This window comes from Oxyura jamaicensis, chromosome 1, assembly GCF_011077185.1.
Source record: "Oxyura jamaicensis isolate SHBP4307 breed ruddy duck chromosome 1, BPBGC_Ojam_1.0, whole genome shotgun sequence".
Lineage (NCBI taxonomy): Eukaryota > Metazoa > Chordata > Aves > Anseriformes > Anatidae > Oxyura > Oxyura jamaicensis.
In genome coordinates, this window is record NC_048893.1 from 195,752,225 (window position 1) to 195,779,648 (window position 27,424).

The following is a 27,424-nucleotide window of genomic DNA, read 5'->3' on the forward strand; positions in this document are numbered from 1 at the left end:
CCTGTTCATTAAACTGTATGAATAAGTATTAGGAGGATTGAATTAGCTGCTAATGGTTTAAAGGGGGAAAGTCAGTGTCATTAAAAAAAAAAAAAAATCCTATTTCTTTTTTACCATGTCATACCTGCGAAACAGACCACCTTTTTTTTTTTTTCAGTATTTGTTGGAAAGGTTATAAAGTTACCAAAAAAATGAATAAATCATGTGCATAATGTTGACATTTCAGGTAACTTTCAAATAAATGTTGCTCAAGAGCTTTTCCATTTAATATAATTGCTCGTAATTTTGGAAATCATGTATTTAAAGAAACATGTAAGTGGCCCCGATGCCATTTCTTTTTATAATCAAATATGCTAGTATTCAGTTTCATCTCCTAAACTACCACATATATCTTCCTTTTCAAAACTATCTGTAACATGATTAAAAACATGTTTCAGAACTGTGCTGTTCACTGTATCCATTTAAAAGTGTGGCAGTCTTGTCATACATTTAAAGTTAACTCTTGCAGACCTTAACCTGCCAAATTCTAAAGTATGTTAACCAAAATTGAACTTAATCTCCAATTTTCATGGAGTTGGGTTTTTAAGAAAAACATTCCTTCTTTAATTAATACCTATGTTAAGCCCGAAGAAGAATGTACGTAAAATAATCAATGTTCTGAAGAATTATAAAAATATAATAGTTTCAGAAGGAAGATTATTGAATGTATTAGAATACAGTGTGTATCTGTAGGACACAGTTTAAAAAGGATACAAGTAAGAAAAATATAATGATTAAAATATTGATAAAAATGTGCCTCCCAGTCAGAGATTTAAGGATCTTGATACCTTTAGGTATCAAGAGAAGGAGGTGAGGCTGAGAGGACTTAATTACATTTGAGAAACTTGACACATGTAAAGAACCAGCATGTTATTACAGAGGTATTTACAAGACAGATGAAGAAAGGGTGAAATGCCCCTGTCTGGAAGCTGACATTTAGACATTCAGACAGAATATGTATATTTTAATCAGTGATAACAATAAGTTAATGACAAGTGTTGAAAACCTGTCAGAAGTTGGAACTCACTGTCCAACTGTCCATCTCTGAAATTTTGAAAACTTGGTCCATTCTGAAAACAGTGCTCAAGATTCAATAAAAATGAGTTTGGTTTGTAGCTTCTGATGTTGTAGCAAGATGCCAAATTAAACAAGAGCCCCAAGACCTGTTTGTGGTCTGGGCATAAAGGATATTCTCTCTGCATTTATCTTACTTATGCTCACTCTCACAGCTCCTTTGAGATACTGATGAAGAACTACATGGAAATGCCTACCAGGCTGTGGGTAGTTAGAAATCTCAAGGAGGTTGAGAAGTCTCAAGGAGGAAGAAGTGTTAGTGTGGTGGATGGAGGATGGATGGTGGGATGGAGGTTTTTTTTTTTTTTTTTTTTTTTTTTCAAAGCACTTTGCGGTTGCTGGGTTGCTTAGAACTGCCCTTACTTGGGTTCTTGGGTTTTCTTCTTGGTTGCCCTCAAACAGATTATCTTTTTTTTCTGCCTTGAAAAAGGACACAAATCCTGTATTGACAGAAACAAATCATGTGTACATTACAGATGTATCAAAAGTATAATTAACTGTTTATGTTAAAGGCTGTAGGAGGGAAAAAATCTGAAAAAGAAAGTTATGTCTGAATAGTAGCTTCTTAAACAATGTTCTCAGAGTAAAGGTTGCTTTTTATTAAATAGTTATTTTGGCTTGAGTAGGGGTAGGATTTTTATTTTGGAAGGGACTTCTACCATGCTGTGTAGTGGAAGAGATGTTTGTGTGCTATGGAGTATTTTCTTAACCATTTGGTTGTGGGTTTTTTAGGTGACTATTTTTTTCAAGAAAACATGAACAGGCTTAAACACAGAACAATTCCAGATGGGCACTTTTCTTGGTCTTGGTTCTTTTTAAATTTCCTAACAAATTACTGATGAAAGGAAGTCCTCTTTCCCCTTCACCTGTCCTGATCCTTGTAGTGGTAATGTTCTTGTTCGTCCCAAGGCCATCAGTCCCAGAGCCTCACCATATGCAGCCCTCCAGCCCCCCAGAATTCCTCTGCCTGTCCTCTTTTTGCCTTCTTGCTCTAGTTTCCTTTTCTCCTGTATCTCCTTCCACTCCATACCCTCAGAAGTTTGCTTTCCCGCCAGCCTTTCTGCTGCTACCTGTTAGTATTCAGTCGGGGCACGTTAAACACTGCAGCCCTGTATTGGAGCAAGGAGAACACAAGGAGGCACTCACTGTGAAGAGGTTGACTTCTGAGCCCAGAGGCTGAAGAACTGTTCTGGCTGTAAGGATCTGGTAGAGACTTTGTAGTGCCTAGGAAAGCAGGGAAGTTTCCTAATTTGGGAAGAGGTCTTCAGCTGGCTCTGAATTTCCATGTCCTGCTCTCTTCCTTAACTTTTTACTTCTGTGCGAATCACCTGTTCGTCTCAACACTTAGCTGTTTGCAAATACAGTGTTTCTGTAGGAGTACAAACTGGGTTTGACTATTCTATATGACTCTGTGCTGAATAATGATGTCTTGTGTGCACAGATCTGCTTTTAATTAGCAGTGTTTCTGTCTTGAGTGCAATAGCATTGAACCATGGTTTATTCTTTTCAGGGTTTCAAACTATGACATCTTCTGGTATACACACAACCTTTTCTTTGTCTTCTATATGCTGCTGATGCTGCATGTTTCGGGGTAAGTAAACAAACATCAGATGCTTGATGTGCCATCAAGCTGATTCCTTTTGGTCAGGTCTGTATCTGGTACAAACAAGACCAGCTCTACTGCAAGGCAAAGCAACTTCCACAAGTTAAACGTTGTGAAAATCTGGTCCGTTAACATTGACAAAGCTTCCTCTGTGGATATAAGCACAGAGATCAGTATAAGGAAGGGGTGTTGGAACAAGGTTAATTTCATATCATCAAGTATCTACTGCATCACGGAGTGCTGGAATGTCTGCACAGTGCTGAGTACTGCTGTTTAAACAGTGAAAGGTAATTAGGCCTAGCCAGATCACAGTAGGAATATGTTGTTGAACAAAATAAATGCAGCTTGAGATCTGGTGAATTGAAATAATGAGTTGAAAACATTGAAACTCCTGGATGTAATTCCAGTTTTTTTTTTTTTTTTTTTTTTTTTTTTTTTTTTTTTTTTTACTGTGGCATAGTTCCTGTTCATAGTTGAAGAAAATGGATTTAACCAGTTCTCACCTTCCTGGGGCAGGATGAACTTTCACTACGTTATTTCTGAAAAGTGTTTGTCTAATTTCTTCTTGAAAACATCTGGTGATTGAGATCTTCTAACCTCCCTAGGCAATCTGTTTCAATGATTAACTTCTGAGTATTTTTCTTTCCATTTTAAATCATCTTCACTGCCTTTTCCTTTGCCCATTGTCTTCTCAACCATGCTGCTACTTCATGAAGGAAGAAGTCTTGTTGGAGAAATTTGCAAACCAAGGCTGCAGGAATATAGCAGATACTAAACAGGCATCTCCTCATACAGATCCTCCCTAATATTGAAGTGGAAAACCTTCCAGTATGCATCAAAAAGAATTGAGCCGCAGATAAAAGTGAGAGAAAGATGAGTCATGAAGAGTGGGAGTCAGTTCAAGTTTAACTTGCCTAAATTTAGGTCTCTGCATGTTCTCTAAGCGTATGTCTCCCATTATAGTCAAATGAGTTCTAAGAAATACAGTCAATGGAGCCTGAAGAATGTTTCAGCTAACCTGCTGCTACAAAGATCTACATTCAAGTGAGCTGGATTGATTTTTTTTTTTGGGGGGGGGCTCCATTGGTTATATTGATTGGACGTGTAGGTGCCCAACTGACTCCTCCATGGCAAGTCTAAGAGATTTGCAGGTGCATAGTCAGTTACTCTACAGAGCAAGACAATTCCTGTGACTGGATGGTGTAGACAGGTTGGATAAGAATTTACCTGTCTTGGAGTCTCTCTTTTTGAGTATTTTCACAATATTCTTGTATTTTTGCTTTGTTTCAAACTACTATAGGTATCTTCTTGCAATATCCTCTTTTTCTGGGTAGCAAAGCACTTCTCAGCCATATATAAACTGACATGATTCATCTGTCATGTGTTACTGGTTTGTTCTTTCATCCTTACACTAAGAGAGAGGGGAATCTTTCAGAGAATTATCCTTAAAGTCTTTCCTTCCTCTTGTACTCCTTCCAACATGACTTTCAACTATTTTAGTGGCTTAAGGCTTGCTGCATATCTATATTAACTTAACTCTATTTTAAGCCTGTAATAGCAACAACAAAAAATAGTTTATGTAAAATAAAAGCTTGATGTTTCTATTACCAATGTAAGGAGCTATGAAACCTACAAAGCATTTGGAGTCAAACCCTCGATGGTTTTAATTTGGTATTACTGTGATGTTTAATGGGTTATGCTTGTTAATTAGAGCTGAGACTAAGGTCTTTGTGCTGTCACCAGAGTTATCCAAGGATTGATCTTTGGAAGGGAGAAAATTCTGAAGTTTCCACCCAGACATTGACCTTTAGCAGAGTGAGGACCCCTTAAGCAACTCACCTTGATTTGAGCAGCACAAGTTGGATGAGAGGATAGGAGCAATGTAATTACCTATAAAAACCTCTAGACTGTTGACATTTAGCTTATCATCATAAAAATCTAAAGAAATAGTAATATAAGGTTTCCATCTGTACCCAGAAGTGAACGCTGTCTCTGTTTTAAGGGTGGAAAATCGGGGCAGAGTTTGATGTATGACCATGTGAATAGCCTACATGCTCAGCCTGTCTGCTGCTTCCATGTGTCTCATCCTTCCTTTCTTTCCCTGTTTTGTTTGCTAAATTGTCTATCTGCTGCTTAATGGCATGTACACTGAGTTTTTATAGATTTAAATATCGTACTGCATAAATATATATGAAGATAAATCTTAGGCTCCTAAGGGTTGTGCAGAACTTGACCTTTCTGGGAACTGACTTTGGGTGTGTGGGACCACTTGCATTTCCTTGGCATCTTCAGAAATGGAAGTCATTGCATCTGCTGTTAACAGGCAGCTTTGTTATCCTGGTTTGCCACTCAGCTAGCATGTTTGTAATAGTTTAAACAAGCTAGAGATCATTAGAGGAGAGGCATGTGCTTGCAGTTCAGTTATTTGTGTCACAAGAAAAACTTTGAATCCTCTTCTGGGGATGTTCAGAGGCCAGATAAGCCATGCGAGCTGGCAGGCATGTGCGTGAGGTTGATTGGAAAAATATCACATGTGCTGTGATTTCCAGCTAAATCCATGAGGCTCCATGAGGCACCATAATATTTATGGAGTGGGGAGCTAGCATAATGCTTGGGTTATCTGTCACTTTGCAACTACGCAATGACCAACAGCGATGGCAGATGCAAGCGATAGGCATGACTGGGCAATAAATACCGGCAGAAGCATGGGTGTAAGCATGCAAATGCTTCCCAGGTGATTCTCCCAGCGTTGGACGTGGAGTTGAGAGTGAGCAGGTTTAAATTCCAAGCTCTACGTTACTCATTGGACCATGTGGGAAGCATGTTATAGCAGTCAGGGCTGCTTTTCAGCAGGGAATGTTGCCAGTAGCCTGTCAGAGCTCATTTAAGCTGGGAATGTTGCAAATATCCTACTTCCTTCTGTTCTTGTGAATTAGATTGTCACCGTTGCTGCTGTGTGTGTATGTTGGGAAGAGGAGAGGGAAACGTGTTCTTATGTTTGATTGTGTGCTTGAGATAATCCTTCACCACGTGTCCTGTTGCTCATCAGACATTGTGCCAATGGGCCTTATTTCCTACCAAGCACCATCCTATCTGGCTGTCATTTAGTTCCTGCATTAATGTTTTTTTAAATAATCTTTCTTGTGGTTTACCTGTTAACAAATCTATATTTGGAGGCAAATAGTACTTGGGAGGAATTACATTACTATTATTATTGGTTCTTCCCCTCTTTCAATGACTCATGCATGTGTTGAAATATCCCAGTGTCACACATTTCCATTTCTTTCTTGATAGTTTCTAGCTGCCGCTGCAAAATTCCCACTTCATTTTAGTATACGGTTAATTTCATCTTAACAAAACAAGCATGGAGCTCACAAAATAATTTGCAGCATAAGAGAGGTTCCATGGTTATCGTGCTCCCTCTTTCAAGCAGTATTAAGCTTGAGGCTGTTCAGTGGGGAAGGGGCAAGTGAGCTGGAAGAGTTGAACCTTGCCTCTAGCAACAGAAGGCTCTGCAGTTGCAAAGCCTCAATCTGATTGGGAGTCCTGAAAACAAACTGAATAAAAATCCTTACAGAAGTTGAGCCTTAAGACTGCTTTCTAAAATCCTCTCCAAATGAAAAGAAGTGGCTTAGTTTCGGCTGTTACTTCTGTATCTTTGTTATTTTTCTTTTCCTGCAGGGGAGTGCTCAAGTACCAGACCAACTTAGAGGAACACCCTCCTGGTTGCTTTAATCCTAACAAAACACTCCAAGAGAATATGACAATGCCAAAGGCTTTTGAAGAGCCGTTTCCAAACCATACTACTGAACCTTTCCCAGAGGACTTATCAGTACCAGAACCCTCTGTACAAAATAACTTTATGAGAATTTGTTCCCAGGAACCCAAGTTCCAGTCACACTTCCCAGAGGTCTGTATGATCCGACGTTTCAGGTATTACAAGCCATGCCAAGTCTTTCAGTCAGCCATAACCACTAATTATTGCTTTCCCAGACCAGATGTTTTAATAATGGAAAATATTATTAAAACCTTTTCAGGCATTCAGAGATTTGGTGGGGAAAAACAATCTCTATTAAACGTTGTATTGCATTATAATGTGCCTAGAACAGGGTGGAAAAATATAGAGATTGGCTGTAATGTTCTTTTTTTGTACAACATGGTAAGAGATGTATTGGTCTTGCTATAAATGTGACTTTAAATTACAGTGTAGTACTTCAGAGCAAACATTTATATAACATATTCATTAGGCCCTTTTGTATGCATTGTGTGGCATTAATAAATTGAAATAATCAAACTCCATTTGTTCTCTTTTTTGCCGTGCGGATGCAAGTCCTAATATGCATTTCTGGGATGTAGTTGGTTGTGGTTTGGCTTTGTGTAGCCTGTTGTTTGCAGAGAATAATACTACACGCAGTATGGGTAAATGAATATGGTGACTGGGGATTGAAAATCCTTTTTGTTTTCTTTTTTTTTTTTTTCCCTTTGTTTCTTCATGTTTTGTGCAAAACAGCTTTTTCTCCATCCAAATTTGCTCATTTCTTTTAAGAAAGATGAGTAGGGCTGTATTGGCAAGTAGGCTGAGGAGGTTTGGGAATGCTGCGTTCACAAAGCCTAAGGCCCACTATTCAAGGTGGCCTCGTAACAGACCTCACAGGAATTTCTCTTTATTATTATCGTTTTCTGTGAAGCACATAGGTCCCTTACTAGCTGCAGGGGGAACCCATTTTACTACTAATCATGTATTCCTAATAAGAAGCAGTCAATGCTACACTAAAGTCTTCCAACAAAGTCCCTTGGATTTGTATTTTGTTGTGGTAATACTCCCGAATTATGTGAAAATGTGTATCTGGCTCCATATGACTGAGGCAGTGTTTTCCCTGGGGCTTAAGATGCCTATTATAGAGTGATCTTTGGGGGGGAAAAAAAAAAAAAAGAGCCATGGAAAGAAATGGCCACTGTTTTCCTGGCAGCTTGTAACTTTATCTGAGAACTTTGATGTATTTGCAAGTTTTTTTTTTTTTTTATGCACTTAGAGATACCAGCTCTGGAAAAACAGCTCCTCAGTGCTCCTAGGTCCTGTGAGCTACTCAGGTTCTCAAGGCCAGAGGTGCTTGTGAAAATTAAATACTAATTGCAAGAGATGCTGATGGGTAGCATCTAGATTTGGGAAGGGTTGAATGACTGAGCAGATGTGGAATTGATAGTTAGCCCTGCTGTAAGCTTTTGATAATTGACTCTGGGGATGGGATTTTGGTGAACAGCCGCAAATGTCTCCATCTGAGCTGGTCACCCCGGGCTCCCTATATAGTCTGTGCAGAGACATGGGCACTAGCAGGGCCCCATTTGCCTACCATACACATCTTCCACAGGGGCAAATGAACTGTGCTTCAGAAGTGCCCTTTTTTTTCCCTCGTCTTGTTTAATACAAGCATAAATCCTATAGTATGAGGATTGCTTCTTTGTTAATGTTTTTTGCCTATACTTGAGATGATAAAAGAAGGTAATAGTCAGATAATACTGCAAATCAGACAGTGTTCTTCCTTAACCGTTAATCAGTTTTATAGTACTCTGGTCTGCTGGATTTTGAAACAGGGTATGTACTGCGTCATTTCCTGCTAAAACCAGTTGCAATCCAACTACATAAAACCAGAGTAACATGGTCGCAAATGAGGTCATTAGCATTTTGTCCTGATTAGTTTTATGATTGAAATCATTTGTGCCTGTGGAAGATGCTGCCAGTTAGACTGACTAAGCCCCCATAACGTGCTTGGATTTCTGCATGTGGAAGGGTGTGGAGATTACTTGTGATCAAATGATATTCCACAGTAGATGAGAAGTGAGGTTCTGCGGGCATTCATGTAGTCTTGAAATTAGAAAGCACAAAATGAAAAGCCCTTGAGGTAACTTTGTTGTTCTCCCATAGACCTGGTTTTGGATTTCTGGACCTCTCTGCTTGTACTGCGTAGAACGGCTGTACCGCTACATCCGCAGCAATAAGCCAGTCACCATAACATCAGTGATAAGCCATCCCTCCAATGTCCTTGAAGTAAGGATGATCAAAGACAACTTTCAAGCAAGGCCTGGTCAGGTGAGTTAATGTACACCTGAAAAAAATCAGTCACTCACATAGGATTGTCTTCAGGGATGACTTTCACATTGTATGTGCTGTGACCCATCACAGAATGTTTTGGACATGTCTTTTCTATCTCTTATTCTTCTCTGGTTCATTTTATTTCAGTATGTTATTCTACACTGTCCAAGAGTGTCTGGACTGGAAAGCCATCCATTTACCCTTACAATGGTAAGAAATAAGAGTTTTTTCTGTACTTTCCCATTTATTTATATTTGGCAAGCAAATGGTATTTATTGCTTTCAAGGTGAAAATTCCCTTCAGAGGATTTTTATGTTTCATTTATGAGGGTACCAATGAATACGAAATGGCATGATTATTATGTATGACAGTACTGAATACATATTTAATTTTCTTCACTATTGAAAAAATGATAATGGGAACTTTTTTCAGTCTTCCGTAAGTGGAAAACAATAATAAATAAATAAAATCCATGTGATTTTGATCATTCAGTTTTAACCATCTGTTTGTAGACCTTAGTATGTAATGAACACAAACTCTAGTGAATTTTCTGTTTTTTTTTTTTTTTTTTTTTTTTCCTGTTAAGTGAAATTAAAAGAGATTCTTGCAACTGCCTTTTCCAGAGTTAGAAAAACATCAAGTTTTTCTCTTTTAAAAAAAGTTTTTAAAATAGACTTATGCTTTATTTTTATACTTAGAGTTATGTCAGTGACTTAAAATGATACATGAGTGCAGTCGTATAACAGGATTATTACTTATTCAGCTCAATTTATCTAGAATGGGAAGTAGACCCTATGGAGATATACTGGAATACGTTGAAATTGTCAATAAATAAAAAAATACACATGAAGTTCTCCAGAAGAGAACAGTGCAGAGGCCTAGGAAATTCTATGGCCGTATTATAACACTGCACTGCCTATGTTGTTATAAAAAGCAGTCTAAGTCTGAATATTAGTGACAGCGTCCTTTCATTGGCAATTGTCCTTTCATTGGCAATAAACAACTAGGTCCTGTCCACCTCCAGTTCTTTGGTTTTGTTTGTTTTTGTTCTGTTTTTATTTGATTTATCTGAATGCCAAGCAGGCAGGCAAGTACTGTCACAGGTGAACCCACGCTGATTTCCACAAAAATAGATTTTGTGCTGTAAATCTGGCAGTGAATCTCACTTAGGGAAAGCAGCTTCTGTATAGCTCAGCCAAGCAATATTGACACTTACATAGCCTGATATTTGCAGAGTTTTTCTGGCTATTCACATAACCAGTAGAAAGCAGAGGCGTGTGTTATTTTGTGTTGTTAACTCCAGTAAGCAATTTTTAAGGCACTCTACAGAGTCCCTAAAGATAACTAAATATGCAATGCTGGAAAATGATGTGCATTGCAGTACTGATAGAATGGTAGCTGGATTTTTGTGCAGAATGAGTCAATTGGCATTTATTTATATTTATGATTTGTTTAGCAATCAGAAGATAAATTTAAAGCACTCAGCATAAACCTCAGACTGCTCTTTACACTCATTTGGCACTAGCATAGCTATGTTTAATAAAGCTGCGCCTGTTCTATACCACTGGACACATGTCATTTAAATGCTAATCTCAAAAGATCTTGTTCTTATTTTCTGACTGTCCAACTCAGTGGAAACGTAAATAATTGTTATAATTTATTAGTAATAATTGCACAGTTTGGAAAATACGGGGCTCTTATGAAGACTAATTCTTCTTATATTAGGTCACTGCTAAAGCAATGGATGGTGTGATATTGACTTAGAGAAATAACGTCATCAAAGTATTAGGCATGGTTCAGTAGTCTTTTTTCTGGCAAAACTTTTTTTGGTCAAAAAAAATACTGCTGACATGGACCTACTGGCTTAGATCACAACATTAAGTTAAATAGGGTCTTGTAGTAAAGTCAGATTCTTTGCACGAGTTGAGGATTTCATCTGCTATTTAAAATGGCATGCTATAATATTGCATGTTATTAAAAATGATTTTTGAACAAAAAATGTAGATCTAGAAGCTATGGAAAACATCTCTTGTTCTGAGTCTGAGTTTTCTGAGTGAATATAAATAACTCATTTATATTGAGATATGACGCAATTTCTTCCAGTTATACACAACTAGTTGATAAATTACAGTTGGCATAATTTTTACACTTATATTAAATATGTAACATTAGAATTGGCAATTTTCACTCAATTTCTACAGTGAATTATATTTTAAATATATAATACGGTACCTGGCAATTTCTGTTCATGCTCAATGCTTTATACTTTAAAGTGCAGCAATATCTGTCAGCATCACAGTATATCGTTCAAGATTGCGTACATGTTTTAACTATTACAAGATATGAAATTACTGCTAGGTTAGTGAGTCTCACTTTTATTGCCGCAAACATATTTTAGTGGAACATCAACTGTGCTGGCGAAAACCCTATTATTGGGTAAATGGCTGTTTTATAGCATTATAAGGATTTGAAATGCCTGGGTTTATGGCAGTCCTCTTGCCCAGCTTAAGGAGGGGACAGTCATTTCCATGTCTTTCTAGGTCACAAAATATGCCTTGGGCTGCTGTCCTGCTTAGAAAACTTTTTTTTTTTTTTTTGGTCTAATACCATGCCAGACATGGGACTGTGCTTATAGAGTGTGTAGGCAATATCTTAACACGCTATATTTTTCCTGCTCCCATCTGACCTACTTGTTGTTACCGAGCAAGTTGGAAAACTACTACAGCTCCTTTTATTCGGTGAAGGCAATCCTACGGTTATTTTCTTGGCTGGGGTAGGAGCATGGGGCTCAGAGATGTAGTGAGAGCACTGTGAGGGAGAGTGGGGCTTCAGGTCCTGAAGCTCAGTGCAGCGATGGCTGTAGCAGACCTACGGGAAAGCTGAAGCTTCCTTCCCTGGCACTGTTGTCCTGCTTAGCTTCTGTGTGATGTCCTATATAAGCTGCTATACCATCTCACGTTGCCTAGAGTGTGCTTAAAAGAGAAATGACTAGTTCAGGCATACTGTACTCTCAGCGAGGAATGTAAGCAAAAGCGGAAAGGAAGGGGTGAGGCGGCACGAAGGAGTTGTGCAGATGTTTTACTAGTCCCTTCCCTTCTCGGGGTTATGTAATATTTACAGTTTAGCTCAGTTTCTTACATAACGCTGGGGTGGAGGAAAACACTGGGAGGCTGTGTAAAGGGCCTGAACCTACTCCCATCACACTCTGGCAAAGCTCCCATGGATTTCAGTCAGAGCCAGAGGGAGCTCTGAATCTCAACCAAGTGAACGTAAAGAGGTAGGCATTGTTCAGAAATGTGTGCACTGGTGTTTGTTTTCTTTTCCTTTTTGTCAATTGAAAGCGTTCTTCACCCTCCTGATGGAAGGAATGAGCAGAAGTAATTGGTGCAAAATGCACACAGGAATTTGGAGGAGCAACACTTGTTGTCAAAGGCTTCATGTCATAGAATTGTAGAGTGGTTTGGAGGCCATCTGGTCTAAACCATCTGCTCAAGCAGGGACACCCAGAGCAAGTTCCCCAGGACCATGTCCAGGGGGCTTTTGAAGCCTCTCCGGCAACCTGTTCCTGTGCTCTGTCACCTGCATAGTAAAGAAGTGGCTCCTGATGTTATCTATTGAAAAAGCTTTGAATAGTAACAATAGGATGACCCAACTCCTGCAGCTGACCTGCTGGCCAGTTCCAGGTATTGCTGTGAGACACTCTTCATATTGTCTTCATTGCTCCATCTAATTTGATTTCACTTTAACAAAACACTTTCTTTTAAACATTTACTTTTTTCACCAGTTTCCTTGTTACGACATAAAACTGTTACTGTTCTCTGTATGTAAAATTTGTTCTCTCTGTGTAAAATTTGTATGCCCTTGTGTCTTTACTTATTCTAGTTAGGATATTATTGCATCTTACTATTGAATCTGAACAGAATATAGTCAGTCCCAAGATATTTCAATCCATAATGGAGAGAAATATTTTCAGTAAATCAATCTTTTATCTACTCAGGGGTTTTCAAAGGGACAAATTAATTTTACATGCTTCTATTTGATGAACTCTTTTGAGGAGATTTGGTTTTCAGACCAAGTGTAGAATATGGTCTGAAGATCAGACCACTTAAGAGATTGGGTCTATCCCCTAGATAAGACCCATCTTCTCTTTAGTGTTTTGCTTCCAGACTGACATTTCTTGACATTATTTCTGTAGAAAAGTGCAGAACTCATCTGCTGTTGAATACAGTTTAAATATTATCATTTGTGGCATTCTTTAAAGCTCATGGAAAAAAAAAAAACAAAAACAACAAAAAAAAAACATGCGTCAATAATGATACCAACATCTAGTAGTCAGTTGGTCCTTCACTGCAGTTCAAGTATCCAAAACATTACTTCCACTTTCTTTAGTATACAAGGGTCAGAAATAATCTGCGCTTCTTTCCAAAACTAAAACAAATTGAGTTTCTGGAGATTCTCCTTGTTTGCTCTTGTTGTTGTTTTACATCTTAGATAGCAGTCAGCCCTTCTGACTTCAGTATGGTTTCTCTTCATTTTAATCTGTAGTAATAAGATGAAACTAAGGCTTGTAGTTCATGGTAGCACTGATTTTCTTTCCACTCCCATCTTACATTTTTCACTTAGCATTGAGTTCCCTGTCTTTCCAGACACTTAACCACACTCCTGATTATTTGCAGCAGCAAGAAACCATTTATGGCTGCATGCTTCCTTTTCTTTTTTGCTAATGAATGACTTGAGAAGTAGATTCCCACGTAGAATATATATTAGTGTCTTAGCAGAAAAGGTGACTTCTCTTCTACATTTTTGGAATTGCTTCTTGCATTGGCATGCAGTAATTGGCAGTAAGCCCTGTGGAAATAGCCTTGTGTTTTGCAGATGTTTAGTGCTTCAGAAGATGTGCTAGGTCCTTTCATGTGGTCTCTACTACAGAGTAGGTGCAAGCCACAAACTTTCTCAAGCTGCAGTTTTGACATCTTGTCTGCTAAGACTCGTGTCTATTCCCAGCACCTCATAAAGCTCAGGAACTATAGCAATGTTGGTGTGCTTGAGGCAAAAGAAGGTAGGAAATAGTTACATCACTTCAGATGGAACTCAGATTGTGACAGAATTCTTCTAAATCTGGAGGTGGCTGATGTCTGAGGTTTGGTGAAAACTGCTCTGCAACAAACATCTTCAAATGCAGGATCAAATAATCCTCTGTTCCAAATTTGTGATGGTTTTGATAGCCCCTCTCTACTGCCATGCTTCCATTTCTTCTTGGAACTGAAATCTACGTTGCACAAAGGTGGGAGATACTTTATTGCTATTGCGGTGTGAATTCAGAGCTCGTTTCAACTGCTGGCTGAATAGCTTAAAGGTTAAAATCCTTCCTTTTGGTGCATGCAGAGAGCAGTGCTAACATTTCAAAACTGTTCTTTCAGTGGGTACCGTACCGTCTCTAAACCAGAAGTACCGCCTCTGAGGAGGAAAGAAAACTTAGTCCAGATGGTATGTTGAGTAGTGAACCGAGTCTTTCATCAAAGCTTCTTTACTGCTGCTTTTTATGGTGGCGGCTATGCAAGAAAGCCTAGCAAGAACTTCAGTGATTGAATGACTCAGTTTGCAGTATGCTCTTTGTTGAAGTTGAACTGCTATAAAAAGACTTCATTAAATTTTGTTTTATGGCAACAACATAGATCTACTATTTGGAATACTGTTGTGTTGTCGGTTGGCTTTTTTTTTTTTTTTCAGCTAAAATGTTGGGTCTCAAATGATTGTCTCATGTCTGACAATTGCATGTGTGTATACTAAATTAAAATATACAAATATTAAAATATAAATTAAGAGTCTTTTCAGGTGTTTTGACACCTCACCATAACAAGAGTGAAGTATTGTCTTTGCACCCGAGAAACAATAAATCAGTTTTATGCATTGTATGTAGACACTGAGAAAACACCTCCTCTATAATGGCACTGTCAGGGTCCAGGGCAGACAAAGGGAAATGCTTTTGGCTTGTCCATTCTTCTGTGGTATGAAGGAGAGAGACCCTTTCAAGAGTCATTCAGGACAGAAGCCAAACTTAAGTCCTCTGAATCAATTGCATTGACTAGTGAAGGTGCTAGAGTGCATGCTGGAGATGCTGTGGGTGTCGGAGAGGAGGGAGACTTCAAGAGTTTCAGGGATCTCAATTCTGCACTGTGAGTTTTTCTAGTGATCACTTTCTAGTGATTTCAGTGACCTGACCACAATTTCTTTCTTCACTGAAGTCACTCAGGCAACTAATCCATATTGAATTTCTCTAAAATTCAGGACATCGTTTTGTTGGAAGCAATAAAGCAGTAAATCTTAGCCCACTAAGTTCAGGCAGAGAAAAGGATTACCTGGTCTATGTAGGTCAACCTTGACTGCCTGACTTCACGTAGAGATTTCATTCTTTTCACCATCATCCTGACAAGCACCATTGATAGGATGCCTCTTTCCCCTCCTGCAGTTCCCCTTTATGCATCCAGAATCCCTTTTGGAAACAGCTAAAAAGCCACCTATTATTAAGGAAATAGTTAATTTAAAGATGTTCATCTATGTTGTAAGAAGTTAACTCTCTGGGTAGAGGAAAGGTATGACCTCCCTTGTCCTGAGAACAGTGGAACCTTAACTATGTTAGGTGAATGCCTCTGTACTTCACTTGCCTCTAGGAAGCTGTCCAGGACCTCAGTTGTCATTGAAAGAGATATATATCCTGAGGTTGATGTCTTTTCAAATGGTACTGTTTTAGCATTGGAGTTGTCCCTCAGAGACTTATTTTTAAAATAAAATCATACAGGTATCTCAAGTTAATCTTGCTCATACTCTTGTGGAGCTTTCTTTGCATCTGTGTTTAAAATATACTCTGTGTATCCTCTCCGATGAGTAGTTCACAAAACAGAATTAACAGAGGACAGAATTAACAGAGGAAGATGGCATGGAAGTGGCACATATAAAACAAAAAATAAAACCAAACCAGAGCACTCAATGTAAAGATCCAGACTCCAGGTCTTTGTGAAATATCTGCTCTATATTAACATGAATGGCTGCTGCTTCAGATCCTGCAGAGAGGATCACCTACCAGCAGCAGGTAGATTTCTATTTCAAAGAAGTATTCTCCTGTGTTATAATGTGCTCTGATCTCTCCCACATCAGTGCTGCATAACAAATCTGCTTTTGAATCCAACTGAAGTAGAATCTGGAAGAGTGAAAATGAAAAGATTCAAGAATTTCGGTCCTTTTGCTGGTTCTCTGGCTTTCTGCAGAGATGGTTAATTGGAAGCAGATCACATGAGGAGGATATGCAATGCAACATCTATCTTCCTTTGCTTCCACAGTACAGTTCTGTAAGAGTAAGAAACACAAAACTACTCAGGGATTGAATTCTTTACTCGTGTGCAAGGACGGCCAAGTCCTTGCTATGACGTTTAATACACCAGACAAGACTAGGGGAGGGAGACAGTTCCTGTGTGTGCTTTTAGCCAGTCACAGCTGAATTTTGAGGAAGGGAGAGGGTAAGTTTGCATATGCAGATATGCGGATTTACAGAAAAAAAAAATCCAAATATATATTACTGAGGAAGAGAACATAGTTTGATTCATATCCAAATTAAAACTGTAATAATTACTGAACCCGAGGCAGAGAAACTCCTAAGTCCATTAATCATCTCAGAATAAATAGGAAAATTAGCTGAAAGAGGTTTCTGTATGTACATGACAAATTACAGTACTGAACCTACATGTTTCTAAGCTATTGGTTATAGAAAACTTACATTTTCTACCTGTAAGTTTTATTTATTGATTTATTTTATTTTTTTTCCCGGTGAATGACTTGTCCTTATTCCCTCCCTATCTCTGTTTAAATCCAGATATCAAATGAATTTGGGCAGGATGGGATTACAAGCCAATAGCTGTGATGTAGGCATTTACAGTTTGGGGCTGTTAGAAGGGTCTCAGCAAATAGTACGTGAGTATAAACAATGGTGTTATAACAAGTAACATAGTTGATTTTATAAGAGAAAAACAGTGTTTTGCAGAGCCAAGATTGTCTTTATCCCTGGGTAATCTAGAATTCATCAGTGAGGGTACTAGCTGCTTATGGAGTTGATGAAGAAACTCATGCATTGTACCATAAACTATACACTGCAGGAAAAGCCGAGGAGCAAGATTCTGAATAACTCCATCAAAAAAACCTAAGAAGTTATTGGAAGTTTGCCTGATTAAAAAGTATGTAAGGACATCAAGAGCTAAGTTCATACTGACAGATAAATACAATAAAAACAGTCTAACATGATGACATTCTAGTAAGCTTTGTTATATATCTTATGCAAATGGTTATGAAACTTGGCTTTATAAGATGATTTATGGAGTGTTTAGGGAGATGCAGATATTGTGAAGTATCTTGCTGGCAAACTGAAGAAATCCCTAGAGCATTACTGCTCTTCATAGAAGTAGAAAATCTAGCAGCTGTTTGACAAAGAATTTAAGTAAAACAAAAATAGGATAGATTAATCTTTCAGATGCCTTTAAGTACTTCCTTAGACTTGTTTGTTTGGTTTGTTTGGCTTTAGGCTTAATAGTTTTGGGGTCTGTATAAAAACCCTAAGTAAACCTCCATTTTCATTTAAACCTATAAATCTGATTCTTTTGGATTGAGGGAACAAAGAAATTGTTACATCCAAGTTCACTAAATCCTACGCCTTCCTTCTGCAGATGCTTTAAACAGAAAGTGTCAGATTCCTCTCAGGAGCAGTTTTATTTTTTGATATTGTAAAAGTATATTTACAAGGTATAACAAGTCTCTACTGACTTTAGGAGAGAAGTTTTTCTCCCATCGGAGGCAATGCTCCTAGGTTAGTTTCTAGGTTAGATTATAGAAAGGTCTGGGAAATTAAGGAAAAACCTCAAGATGAAAAAGAGAAACAGAACTTCTAAGCATTAGTACAGTTAATGCATGGACAGAGTATTAAAGGAAATGGAACACCCTCTCTCTTGCTGTCTTAAAATCAAGAGCCAGCTCACTGTATCTGCTTAGGGACATGGAAGGAGCCTTTGCCATTCCACTTTCCTGCTCATACATTTGTCAACTCAGGGCACTGTTGCTTGGCGCTAGGTCCGGATGCTCTTGGAGGACTCAAAGAGGCAATCCTGGGCAGAAGCACTGTTCTGCTGCCTCTTGCTCTGTCAGGGACAAATGCCTGCAGTAAAATTGTGGTTTGTTTTTCCCACTAGCTAGCAACTTGAAATGCCTAAATTATATGGACTGAATATTGCTAGGATTTATATATTTTTACTATATTATAGGAAGTGTGATGCATCTGTTGGGGATGAAGGGGTAGTCTGCAAGATTTTTACCTTGGTTAAGCTGCAGAGTGTAAGTGTTGCTTAGTAGTGCATTTATAGCAGAAACAATTTATGGGGTGAGGCTGTTGCAAGCTTACAGTAAAACGAAGTCTTTGCCTATTATTCAATTAATATGAACATCAGTTTCTGAAATGCAATATGAAATCTGTCTTAGACCTCTGACAAGTCTTTTCCAGAGTCTGTGTTTGAATGTCCACTTCCTCTTTGGACATTTCACAGCCACAGGGGCTGATCACCTCTGAAATTTATATTTTTGCATTGACTATGCAAAAGTAGAGCTAGTTAAAATTAACATGTATTTTATTTACAATTACTGGTCTATTTACAGTATTAAGGCATTTACTGCGGTAAAAAGTCATGTTTTTCCTTGGCCCAGGCGTGAAATCAAGGAACAAATGCTCATAGATTGAGATTTAAAAAAATGTTTTGAATACTGAGAGTAATTTAACAACTGTAGACTGCTGGGAATGAAGTAGCAAATGCTGAACTCTGGACTCACAGGAATTAGAGGGTGTAGGTTTGTGGTTTACGTTACAGAAGAAGTTAGACCCCAGATGACCAGAACGATCCTTCTTGGCACTGCAGCTGGCCACTGAGCATCCTGAGCATCCCACAGCGTTGTGGTGTGTTTTTTCCACTAGCCAGCCTGCAGGTGTCTGGGGTTGGACAGCAAGGCATGTAAGGGAATGGAAAGCAAAAGGGAAAAGTGCTTGGGATATGTTTCTGCAGCTGGGCTGCTTGCAAGGAGTTGGCTCCGCTCTGGGAGGGCTCTGGCTGAAGCAGGGAGTGTTCATTGGTGGTCTTGCTTCGATCACCCAGACACCCTTGATACTTAAATCACGTTCCATAGTTAGGATTTCACCACACTCGGAGATGTTATGATGTCTGCTGATGTCTGCCAGTAAGGTTAGTTGCAGGGCCAAGTCTCTAACAGTGAGAGCTGTCAGACAAAATCTGATCTGTAAAGTAACCCTAAGGAGAAAAATAAACAGAGCCATTTTAGACAATCTCCTAGCCTCTGAGACAGAGATATGTTTAAAAGAGAAACGCTGCACATGAACTTGATTTCCCTTGAAATTTGCTTTGTATGGGATTCATTAGTTAAAAGAGGGGTAGCCCAGTGTAACAGAGTTCACCTCCTATGAGTCAGACTGAAGTCTTGCTACTATTTTTTGGCTACCTTTATATAGCATGCCTATGTTTGTCATCACTGCTCTTCATTTTCTCATGTCAGGATGAATCATTCCGGGAATGTTTATATCAGTTCTGTATGAAGCCAGACAAGCTACAGCTTACTGAGCTCCTGAGGTTCACATTTTCTTGTCAGTTGACAAGTCCTGCCTCTTTCATGTCTTTTATGTGCTTTCCTTGATCTGTGCAAAGGCTTGTCTGAATCAGGAGCAAGGATGAGCTGAAGGAGTAGGGGGCTGCAGCACAGCTGGTTCTCCCTGGCAGGCAGGCAGAGACGTGGAAGCAGAGCAGGGGCTCAGCAATGTTTGCAGTTCCTGCCAGGATATCTGCAAACTCCATATTAGAATCATATCCCTTTTTTTCCTGCAAAGTGAAGGCCTCCTTCGAGGAGGGCTTTCCCTTTATTTGAACAAATTCTGCAGTGATCTTTATAGTTCTTGACACTGGAGAAGATGAGGTTTTTCTTTGCTCTTCTAGCTGTGGCACAGATCTTAAAATCTTTGGGCACAATTCAGGCCACCAGTGCTACAGCACTGAAGACAGAAGTTGGTGCTTGCTGTGGTGCATCAGTTTGAGAGCAGCATCTCCAGCACTGCCCAGCCTGTCGACAAATGTGCAGCTGTACAAGAACTTGTAAGGAGCTTTATTCATGCAGCTGCATGGAGGTACATAGCTTGGGTCTCTCCTCTCCTCAAGCTTGATAGTTTGCTGTTGACTCTCCTACACCCCAAAGTCTAAACAAGTGTTTTAAAATACTCCAGTATTTTTTAATATCATTAATATTTCAATAAGATGTGTCCTGTTTATTGTTGTGGACAGGATTCTTGACTGGGAATGGGTACCAGTGGTGATAAATACTTGGGGTGTTCTAAGCTGGAAACACAGATGCTGACAACATAGTTTTCATTTGCTATATGTCGTGCTCTCATATGGACAGATTTCTCCATTGCTCATCACCTCCAGGAGATTTTTATACCAATATAAAGTGGGTGTAAAGTATTGCCACTATGATGTCATAGTAATCAGTTCACTCACTTTATATTCGCATAAAAGCAAGGCAACAGAGGACAGCAGAGAATTGTGTTCAGTCTGTAAAGCTGATAAAATACATTTCAAGTATGTATTAATCTAGTACTGAGTTAAACATTAATTACTTAAATTATTAAGATTATTAATTAAAATTATCATCTATATTTTATCTCAGTATAGACATAAATAGTAGAGTTACAACCACTGGTAAGTGTAATTCATTTGCTGATTTATAAGCATAAAGTTCTCCAGGGACTGTTGCTAATTCCCTATGTGATAATTTGCATTTGTATTACAGTTAGCTTGGGGAAAAAAAATGAAGAAAATATATTTAAAGTGTTTTTTTTTTTTTGTTTTTTTTTTTTTTTTTTGTCAAGATACAGAATAATCTGTATTCCATATGTGTCTTTTTCCTACATACAAAATACTATTTTCACTGCTCTGAATGTGAAAATACATGCAAAAAAATACAATAAAAATATGTATTATAAACTTTATCTCTTGTGATTAACAGCTCTGTGAAAATCTACCAACTTCCCTATGCTAAGAGCATAGGTTGTTTTCTCCAGGCATGTAAATCTGCACAGCTCTATTAAATTTAACAGAATTCCTTTTGGTCTTCATTATTTTTGGAGGCTGGCCAAATGCTGGGGTAGATAACCTGATTAGCATAGATGTTCCTACCTGTAAAATCTTCCACTTTTTGAAGATACGGATAGCTTGAGGATAGAATAAAATTAACAAAGCTTCACATAATTATACCTATCTGCTACAGTTAATTTGTGTATTGTGTCATTTTAATCAAGTGAGTGCATCAAGTGAGGTTGATTACAGTGCAGAAGGTGCACCGTGCAGTGCTCTCCAAAGTGCAGAAAGAACTACTGAAAAACTTGTGACATTTTGTTTAATAGTGTCCAGTGTTCATTCTTACTACAGACTATTTTCCTGTTTGGAAAACATTGTTTATTTAAGGAAAATAAACTACGAGAGGGTGTTGTTTTTTTTTTTCAATTTATATATATGTATGTATATTATTATTATTTAAGGACTGGCTAATCTTAATAATTTTCTCTTGGTGTGCTGGGAAAGAAGGAGATGATAAGGGGCTGCATGCAACTCTTGCCACAGTATCGTTACTAGTCACTAGCTTTTTTTTAGGACTCTTCAGAATAAAAGGAGCTGGGGGAAATCCAAGCACTGTTTGCCAAAACACATTTTACAAACAATTTTACTGTTTTTGTTCACAGCTGCAGAGAGAATGTCATGCATTTTGCTGAGGCCACCTTGATAGCCTTTATTTGACCAGGGCTTGTGTACTTATTCTCTTGATTTCCAATTCAAGAGGGCACTTCAGCTTGTGCTTGACTTTTACTTTATTGAACGTAAATAGATGTCAGTTTAAATGCATGTATGAGCTGACAGTAATAAGGATCTTGAAGCAATGTTTAGCTGTGCAGTGTTTTTAAGATGAGATATTGCAAATCAAATGGAATAGGTGATCAGAGACTTAGGCATGTGAAATAAGCATAATAATTCTCAAGGTTTTTGATGCTGATCCTTATAGAGAGATTGGTGAAGCGTGGACTAAATGAATAGATGGGGAGGTAAGCTGAAAACAAGTCCTGCTCCTGGCACCCCAGGAAATAAACCCAGGTACATGATAGGAGCTGACAGCTGGAAAGCAGGAGAGAAGAACCTGGGGGTCCTGGGGATGCCGAATTGAACATGAGCCAGCAATTTGTGCCCTTGCACCAAACAAGGCCAGGCTGTGTTAGGTAGAGCATTGCCAGCAGGACATGGGAGTTGATCCTTGCCCTCTGCTCAGCACTGCTGAGGCACAGCTGGAGCCCTGTGTCCACTTCTGGGCTCCCCAGTACAAGCGGCATGGACATACTGGAGCACAAACATGAAGATGATCAAGGAACTGGAGCATCTGTCCTATGAGGAGAGGCTGAAAGAGCTGGCGCTCCCTGACTGGGGAGTAAAGAAAGCAGAGACAGACTCGGTGTACAGAGACAGGATAAGACAGTGGGCACAAACTGAAATACAGGAGGTTCCATCTGGACATAAGAACACTTTTAATGTGAGGGAGGTTGAACACTGGCACATGTGGCCCAGAAGGGTTGTGGAGGCTCCTTCCTTGAAGATAATCAACACACGACTGAACATTGCCCTGGACAACTGTCTCTCACTGACCATGCTTCAGCAGGGGGATTGAATTAGCCAGTCTTGAGAGGTGCTTTCTAGTCTCAGCTATTTCATGATTCTGTGATTCCATGAAGAAAATTAAATATATGACAATATTTTCCTTGCACTTCATCTCACATTCACAGTGGCCTGTCAATAACACATGAAAGTTAACTTGATCTTATCATTCAGCTTCTGAAAAGCTGTCTGAATATTTTTCTTAATCTTCTTTTAACAGTCAGGAAAAAGCTACAGTTGGGAGACTTTCTGTGTTTATGGAGACGAGAGACATAAAATAAGTGTTCTGTGCATAAAATTGTAGATAAAAAAAATTAAAGTTCAAATTACAGGCTTGTAGCAAAGTCTTAAGCTGTATGGGGTTTCTGCAGATCATCAGGCCCAACCTTTCTGGTGCAAGGGCCTTAGGTTAGGTTATCCAGGGATCTGTGAAGCTGAATTAGCAAGAGAAATTCTTCGTTTTCTCTGGTATACCTATTCCAATGCTTAATTGTTCTCATGGTGAAAAATATTTTAACTATATACAGAATTAGTTTCTCCTGAAAGAGTTTTGTCCCTTGTCCTGCCATCACACATGGTGGTGAAGAGAGCATCTCCATCTTTATAGCTTTATTTTAGGTGTTGGAAGGCAGTGATCACTCTGAGGATTGCTCTGAGCCTTCATGTTTTGGGCTAGACACACACATTCTTGGACCTCTCTGTGTATGTCAGGTTCTCCAACCTAATCATAGTGGTGGCCCTCTGCTGGACCATCTCCAATTTTTCTTTCTCTTGGACATGGGGGATTTCACACTGTGTTGCCTTGGTGATGGGTCTTTCCTCTGGTAAGATTTAGTAGCACAATAAGATTTTTCCAGAACTCTCTGAGGAACTCTCATAACCAGTTATAAGTATCAAAATAGGCTTCCTAGAGGCTAAGGGGAAATAAATCTCTTTTTTTATTGGATAATTTTTCAAAGTAGTGCAGAAAAGAGTTAGTCCCGAGGGTAGTGTAAAGGATAATAGGTTTGAACCTATTTCGGCTCGAGTCAAGGGGTATCCTGCCATTAACTGTAATGGCAGGAGGGAATGACAGGCAGTTTTATAGAAGATGTGCTGACCTGGGATTTTTCATGGTTGGACTAAGAAAATCACTTAGTCTCCTGTGAAACACAGGGAACCATACGACAATCCAGACTGAAAAATAAACTCTGCTGAAGGCCATTACACAGAGCCCCAGGAGAACAGATGTTTTTGCAGCTAGAATACTTCTCTCTAGCAGAGAGGCAGCATATCTACTTTCATGTTGAGAATTGTTCCATATATTTTTGTTCTGGAGGACAGTGTAACCAGCCACAAAGAACATAGGCCTTGTTATATGGAATTTTCCTGAATCCCTCCCTTAATGCCTTATTTTTGAAAGCTAAGACTGGCTGAATTAAGTATCTGTACCAACATTTTGTAGGAAAACTTGAAACATGGAAACATGACAAGAAATTACATGAGTCTGTGTAGTGATCAGTACTCTTAACATGAATGCTCTTCTCCTTCTTAAAAATGGAGTGACTAGCTGGGACATTGTAATCCTAGGTTTTCCAAGATGTAGTGAATAATAAACTTTTATCTGTTTCTTTATGGCTGAATAAGGAGGGATAGGAATGGATCCTCAGCCCTGAGGCCAGTGGTTTCACACTCCACAAAAGATTATCTTGAGAAGGTTCGTGGAAGAAACGTTCTCTCAAGCCTGGTGGATGTTTGAGGCTTCAGTTCACTCCTGGAGCCTCCTTTATTTAAAATGTAGTTGTGTTCCTAGAATCTCAGTCCTCTCTTCAGCATTCATATATGTCTGTAGGAGGAGAAAAATAGAAACAGAAATGTCATTGGTTGGGTGTTGGATTCATGATGGACTTTAGATCAGTCATTAAAAGGTTCTAAGTAAGGTGTCAAAATGCAGCAGTAATATTTTTTGTCAAAGGGAAACCAATTCACATTGGTTTATAGAAGGAAAGTGAAGAATCTTTGTTCAAGGAGTAGCTGCTTGTCCTGTTTATGTGTGAAACCATTAGGTGTACCTGCACAAGCTGTCTAGCTAGTGAGGTAGAAGTCTCCTGGGGTCTAATAAGGAACGAAACTGAGAAGGCTCTTCAGAACTTTGACATGGATTGACTGGAGGGTTTTAGGTATCATAGTGTGGATAAGACTGTAAATAACATTTCATTTATTGATAGTCACGACTAAGTAGCACCAAGGTGAGGGCATAGGTGCAGAGTGAGAGAATAGTGGCAGCAAAGCAGTTTCACGGTATGCCATGCAATCTGGTGTTTTGCCTTTGTGAACTCTAAGCTCTTGGGAAAGGCAGCAAAATTTCAGTATTAATTTAGAAGAAAACAACAGTTGTGTGAGAATGATCACATAACTTGGAATTTTGAGCCCTGACACTCAAGAAGCAGAAGTGTCTTAAAGGAAAGATATTTCTTTAAATGGTTTAGGGATGTTGGAGCAGTTCCTGATTTTGAATGATTTTTGAATGAATTTTGAATGAAGGGTTGGTAGGAGGGGGAAGTACTTCTGTACTGCTGCATCCTCCGTTGATACCATTGCTGACTAGTGCTTGGTGAAGTGGTCGTTCCAAATTGCACCCCCAGACGAACCCATCCCAAACTCCTCTTTGACCAGAAGAAAGGGTTAAAAGGAAGTGGAGACTAGCCATGCTTGACTTCATGAACAGAACTGATGATAGACTTGCTTTCTAAACGGTATAGCTGCTGGTATGGCTCCTCAGGATTGACCTGTTTACACCAGGTTCTGTCTTAACTGTGTTTTGAATGCATTTTGTTACTTTCTTGTTACTGAGAAGTGGTCCTTAATATATTTAATATTTTTAGTGCCCTACAGATACCAAAGCAACGTTTGGGGTCCACCTTAAAGTAGTAGGAGACTGGACAGGTATGTAGAAAAACAATTCCTTTTCAGAGACAAGTATCTTTACTTGAAATTTCTGTCTTCAGCACGATTTTACCTTGATTGCAACATACTCTCACTAGAGATAATTTATGCTTGTTTTCTCAAAGTTGTTCTTATTACATTCTTGATGCAACCCCTGCTTTATTTAGTTGTGCATTTCTTGAGATAGCATGTTTCTCCAACTACTAACAGATGTTCTGATCACAACTAAATACTTTGCAGTGTTCCTCGGTTTCTGCCTCTTTTTCTTATTGGTAGCCCTCTGCTGCTGTACAATGTCTCTGTGCACAGTAGAGACTGCAGAAAGGCTGAAATGTGCAGCTCTTAGATAAGAGGATTTTAATACCAGCAGTTTGGATGGCTGCCAGGTTAATTAACGCCTACGGTACAGTGAGATTATAGGTTGCTTTCATGTTCTTCCATGTTCTTCCATTGGTCTCTGAATGTCCTCCAGACCACGGGTGTAAAGCAGGATTCCCTGCAGAGCAAAATGGTAATTTCCTGCTCCCTGTCACAGTTCTATGCTCAAGTGATAGTTGTCATCATTGCTTGGCAGCTGATTTTCTTCTTGCTTAGCATAGCATTTCCTTGTAAGGAAAATAAATACACAACACCATCTTGTTCGTTTCTTAGGAAGAAATGTTTTCCATGTTAATTTGTGTCAGCTCATGTTTTTGTGGAACAGAGTCAAACAAGCTTGTCACGCTAAAAGGAATTAGAGCAATTCAAGGAGAGTAAGGCCATGAACGTTCAAGTTCAACTTGCTGGTCCAAGTCCATACTTGGTTGTGGAAGTCTCTGAAACTTTAATAGGCAAGGGTTGAGAGGGTAATGCCATGTGCAAGTATAATCCATAATTACCCTGATTCTCTGTTCTTTTGTAAAATGTAGGATGTTGGCAAGAAAGAGGCAGGATATGGGCCTGATTATCCCTTCTTCTGCCCCAGTGTGCTGTTATTACACACCATTCCTACCTGGGAGAGGACAGTAGGCTACTGGAATAAGTAGGGTAGAGAAATGCTAAATGGATTTTCCAAATGAAGTGGCACCTTTGAACGTTTTTTGCCTCTATGGTATGAATTGCTCTTTAACAGTATTTAAATGTCTTTCTTCTAACTCAATATCTATATTCTGTGTTGTGAAGTAGGTCTGCCTAGGTAGGACTGTATAACATTTAGGACACTGTTATGTTACAGAGACCATTTGTTGTAGTTTGGCTACACAAGGACATCTCTTCCTGGGTCAAACACACTGTTGGAAAACAGGCTGTTTACCCAGCCATTTACCCTGCATCTGTACCATGGAGCCCTCTTCTCACTCATTCCCTTAAGCCCTGTGACAGTTAATGGTCTCTAATCTTCTGTTTGAGGAGGATACTGAGGAAGGATTATTATATTTGCCACATTCCTTATAATCTTTCTTAAGCGTGCTCTAATGGCCTCTCCCGGAGACATGATATTGGTCTGGGGGAGTTTTTATGCAGCATGCTGTCATTTAAGCTCCTCTCACAACCTATTCTCTCAGCCTTTATCCTATTTATTCAGATTCTCTTTTGTATCACATTTTCACATTCCTGACAGTTTATGCCTGACACCAAAGAGAGTTAACAATTTATTTCAGAGAACTCAATTACAAGCCTAAATTAGAAGGACGCAAGAAGAGTGCAGATATGCTGTGAAATGCAGAGAACTGGTTCGCTTGAGATGTTGCTTCTCTCACTGGCTTTAGCTTCTGCTGCCCGCACCTGGGAGATGTCAAGGAGGAACAATTTCCTGCCATTAGCTGTAAGGACTTGAGCTGAGGATACAAACTGCTGGCAAACCAATTCTGCGAGTTATGTTTCAGGTCAAGTCTCTGACACTGAATCTCATGTTTTGAAAATTGAATA

The 27,424-nt window shown here is 39.0% G+C and overlaps 1 protein-coding gene across 5 annotated transcripts in view; it reads left to right on the forward strand.

Annotated features, from left to right (window-relative positions):
• Window positions 1-27,424, forward strand: part of NOX4 (NADPH oxidase 4) — a 115,565-nt gene that overhangs the window by 23,672 nt on the left and 64,469 nt on the right. For 4 of the 5 annotated variants that reach the window (XM_035329156.1, XM_035329148.1, XM_035329143.1 and 1 more), the window contains exons 8-12: window positions 2,624-2,704; window positions 6,398-6,626; window positions 8,640-8,804; window positions 8,955-9,017; window positions 25,459-25,519. In XM_035329156.1, the coding sequence (XP_035185047.1) occupies window positions 2,624-2,704; window positions 6,398-6,626; window positions 8,640-8,804; window positions 8,955-9,017; window positions 25,459-25,519 (599 nt within the window). The remainder of the gene's footprint in view (window positions 1-2,623; window positions 2,705-6,397; window positions 6,627-8,639; window positions 8,805-8,954; window positions 9,018-25,458; window positions 25,520-27,424) is intronic. The other variant, XM_035329167.1, reaches the window with a different exon arrangement.